This window comes from Etheostoma spectabile, chromosome 23 (assembly GCF_008692095.1).
Source record: "Etheostoma spectabile isolate EspeVRDwgs_2016 chromosome 23, UIUC_Espe_1.0, whole genome shotgun sequence".
Taxonomy (NCBI): Eukaryota; Metazoa; Chordata; class Actinopteri; order Perciformes; family Percidae; genus Etheostoma; species Etheostoma spectabile.
The window spans coordinates 4,549,979-4,553,462 of NC_045755.1; the positions used below are offsets into that span (position 1 = coordinate 4,549,979).

General features: G+C 37.5%; 2 protein-coding genes across 3 annotated transcripts in view; both read right to left on the reverse strand.

Moving 5' to 3' along the window:
* LOC116673225 (uncharacterized) overlaps window positions 1-1,187 on the reverse strand; it is a 4,452-nt gene extending 3,265 nt beyond the window's left edge. The window contains exon 1 of the mRNA XM_032505416.1: window positions 970-1,187. Coding sequence (XP_032361307.1) covers window positions 970-1,048 — 79 coding nt within the window. The 5' untranslated portion in view covers window positions 1,049-1,187. The remainder of the gene's footprint in view (window positions 1-969) is intronic.
* Window positions 755-3,484, reverse strand: part of LOC116673224 (mitogen-activated protein kinase 12) — a 6,522-nt gene continuing 3,792 nt past the window's right edge. For both annotated transcript variants that reach the window (XM_032505414.1, XM_032505415.1), the window contains exons 10-12: window positions 3,091-3,169; window positions 2,825-2,998; window positions 755-2,190 (exon numbers count right to left, since the gene is read on the reverse strand). In XM_032505414.1, the coding sequence (XP_032361305.1) occupies window positions 2,126-2,190; window positions 2,825-2,998; window positions 3,091-3,169 (318 nt within the window). In that variant the 3' untranslated portion in view covers window positions 755-2,125. The remainder of the gene's footprint in view (window positions 2,191-2,824; window positions 2,999-3,090; window positions 3,170-3,484) is intronic.

Sequence of the window (3,484 nt, forward strand, 5' to 3'; positions counted from 1 at the left end):
TCTATCTATCTATCTATCTATCTATCTATCTAGGAGTGGCGGAAGAGATATCACATATTTTACTTCAAGCTAGGCTAAGTAACTTATCAAAGAAAAAATAACATTTCTGTTACAATGAAAAGTGAATATCATAAGCAATAAAACACGCTTGCTCAGTTGAATACACTCAAGCATTTTGCTGCTACAGCCTTACTAAGTCTGGCATGACCAGTAGAGATTTGTTTCCTAACTTAATAACCACTCTTTTTACGTGTTACCAATAAACTACACTTAAGTATTTACCATCATGTTAACTCTCACTTGTTGCTAAAGTAACATTACATGCAATACACAATGCCACCATGTAAAATATACCACATTATATGTAGAAATACATTGTTCAGTAAAGTGAAAGTACAGACTTATTATAAGCAACATATACCTATCATAACTGATAGCACTCATTTCACAGGGGAAAAAAAATTGTTTAGTATGTGTTATCTTATTGGATTGGAAGTGGTATTTTACTGTTGTAGGTGGTTGTGCTGGAGCTGATTGTAATTACTTAATATAGTGTTGTATATTTAAATCTACAACAATGTTTCATGGTTTAAAAGCTGATATTTTTTATGTAAAATCTTCATCTTTAAAGTAACAAGAGCTTTCCATTACATATAGTGGAGAGAAAAAGTACAATATTTTCTTCTGAAACGTAAAGGACCAGAAGAAGTATCTCGAAATGAAAAACTCAAGTGAAGAACAAGTACCGCAAACGTTTACTGTAGTTCATGATTTCATTATGTCATATTTATATCATCCCATCTCATTTTTAGCAGGTAATATACACAAAGTAAGGAGTTTTCAAAGTAAAACACAGAAAAAAGCCTTTAAAATCAGTACGGCACCACTCACACACTGTGTCAAAGGACAAAATTATCCCAACTAAAACTCTGCCACTGGTATTTTTTCAATAGGAAAATCAAGTATTACCTGCCAGAAACAGCAGCAACAAAAGTCTGCTGAGGTTTGAATGTCCTCCGTATTGTTTTGGTTTGAAGGTATTCTCCATTTTCCCATAAGAATCTGAAGTGTAAAGCCACCAGGAAGTAGAGAACTAGTGTTGCATAGTCAGTCAATAGCAGCATGCAAACAGCTCTTATCAGTGAGATCTGACAAGAGACATATATCCCTTCTTAGTCACTCTAATGAGTGCATAGCTGTTAATTGATGGCAGTTCAAAGTAGAATGTGTTTAAAAGGAGGTTTCACCCTGAGTGACTCTTTGCAGATTTTCCGCAGTAGCAAAAAAAACAATTTACGTATCTTTACTGGTAAATCTAGGGTCCATTTTCCAGATGAGATGGGAGTCCATGGAGAAAGCTCAGATGCAAAAGAAGAAAAACGTCAGAGCAGCAGTGCTCTTGTCTTAGGGCTCCAGGCTCAGAGCCAGTTTAAGGGAAGTGTTTTGGAGTTTGTAGGATGGTGTAATGGTTTGGAGACAGACCCAAATGGGGAAATGTCACAAGTCTGATCACTGTAAAATAAAATGTGTCCTGAACAAATATGGACTTCATCTTGAAAAAAACATGTAAACATATGCAAACAAATCTAACATGGCATCGTCATAACTCTGCTCCACCTAAAATAAACTGTGAGAAGAAAAGTCATTTCTGTTGGCCGCATTTTCATTCACAATTTTAGTTTTTTTAATCATTACATGAAGATAAATGGTTTGTGGGTCATGCAGTGGTTAATAGGATGTGTGTGACATCATTATTCACATCACTTTGTACTGTACAATGGGTGACCTCACCCTCAGTTCCAGAAATGCCTCCATTATCGGAATAAATCAAAGAGCAAACAGACAAGAAAACAGCTACATAATGGTTAGACTGACTTTAAGGAAGCAGTCACAGTTAGTATGAATTTGACCATGTTATCTATGGATGATGGATACATAATCTGACACACACACACACACACACACACACACACACAAACACAACTGAACTTTTTAACAATGCATTCATTCAGACTAATAATATCCATTACTCCTACACCAACACAACAAAGTCAACAGGAAAATTATATTTTTGGGTGCGTATGTGTGTTTGTGTAACGTGTGCAATATTGTGTCCATGTGTGTCTTAAAGTGACGTCTCTCTGGAGTCCCTGGGTGGCCTGAAGGTCAGTATTTCTGTGAAAGTGTGACCTGCACAAACACAAAAGACAGGCATATGCATCATCCATTCCAAATCATGTCTGTGTCCTACTTTCACATCCAAGTTTGACACCTTAGCCTTCACCCCCTTACTGCATATATCTTATGCTACCTCTCCAGTTGTTCATATAATAAACGGCACTTGCTGTGTATTATTACATGTTAAGATCTTCACTGACCTCTTCTGGCAAACTGCAGGTACTGTGACAACACTGGCAATGTGAATTTAAGCGGAATATTAGCTAAACTAAATTGTTCCTTAAAGGAGAATACAGTTTTCAAACGGTGTGTTTAAGTTGCCCTGATTAATGTCAGTCCAATATTCATTTTCCTTTTAGTTCTGTTTTCATCGCCACTAATTTCTTGAGGAAAATATCTCACTATGTAGCAGCTAAATGTTCCACTGTGTTTACATGCTAAACGCTAACTTTGTTTCACTTTAGTGTGCTTAGGCTAAACCATTATATAAATCTGAGAGGAACTGCACAATAGAGTGATCATTTTCTGCAGGTTTGTCACTATAAGCAACACCTTTCAAATTCCACATAGTTTCTTGACCCATTGTAGACATGAAACATTGGTTAATTCAGCTGTAAATGGAAACCGGCCTCTCCCCCCTTCTTACGTTTCCACTGGTCCAGCGGCAGGTCTGTGTTGTCCATGGTCTGATCGTAGGGCAGCGCCTCAGTCTCCTCCTCGGCATCTCTGAACTCGCTGAAGAAAGGTAGTTCGAGCGCCTCCGAGGCACTCACCCTCTGCTCGGGGTCCAGGAGCAGCATCTTTTCCAAGACACACACTGCTGTGTTGCAGATATACATGTCAAGGTCAGCCTGACAGAGTCTATTGCACCAACACCAGGGCAAACTGGGGAATAGATAGATCGTTACATACCATTTGAACTAGCTTTGGAGAAAACAGAGAGCAAATCTTTTTTTGGCACTTTTGGTAGACTTCTGATGTAGTTTTTGGCCTGTCGAGAGAGGAAGGGGAGAGAAGGATGTCAAAGGTTGGTAAACTAAGGGATTTCCATAAGTCACAGATTTTATTCTTATACCTTCTATCTTTATATTGACCAATTTATAGCTAAATGTACTGTAAACTCTTTACGTTTTATTAAAACTAATGTATTTAGTTACATGCTGTGAAAACAATTAGTATTTAGTAAAAAATTAGTGTTTCAAACATACTGAGCAAACAGGAATGGAAGGTTATGGAGCTGGAGTGGATTGAGTTCTATGGACATTATTCTTCTTTGTATGATTAAAGGTCCCATGACATGTTGCTC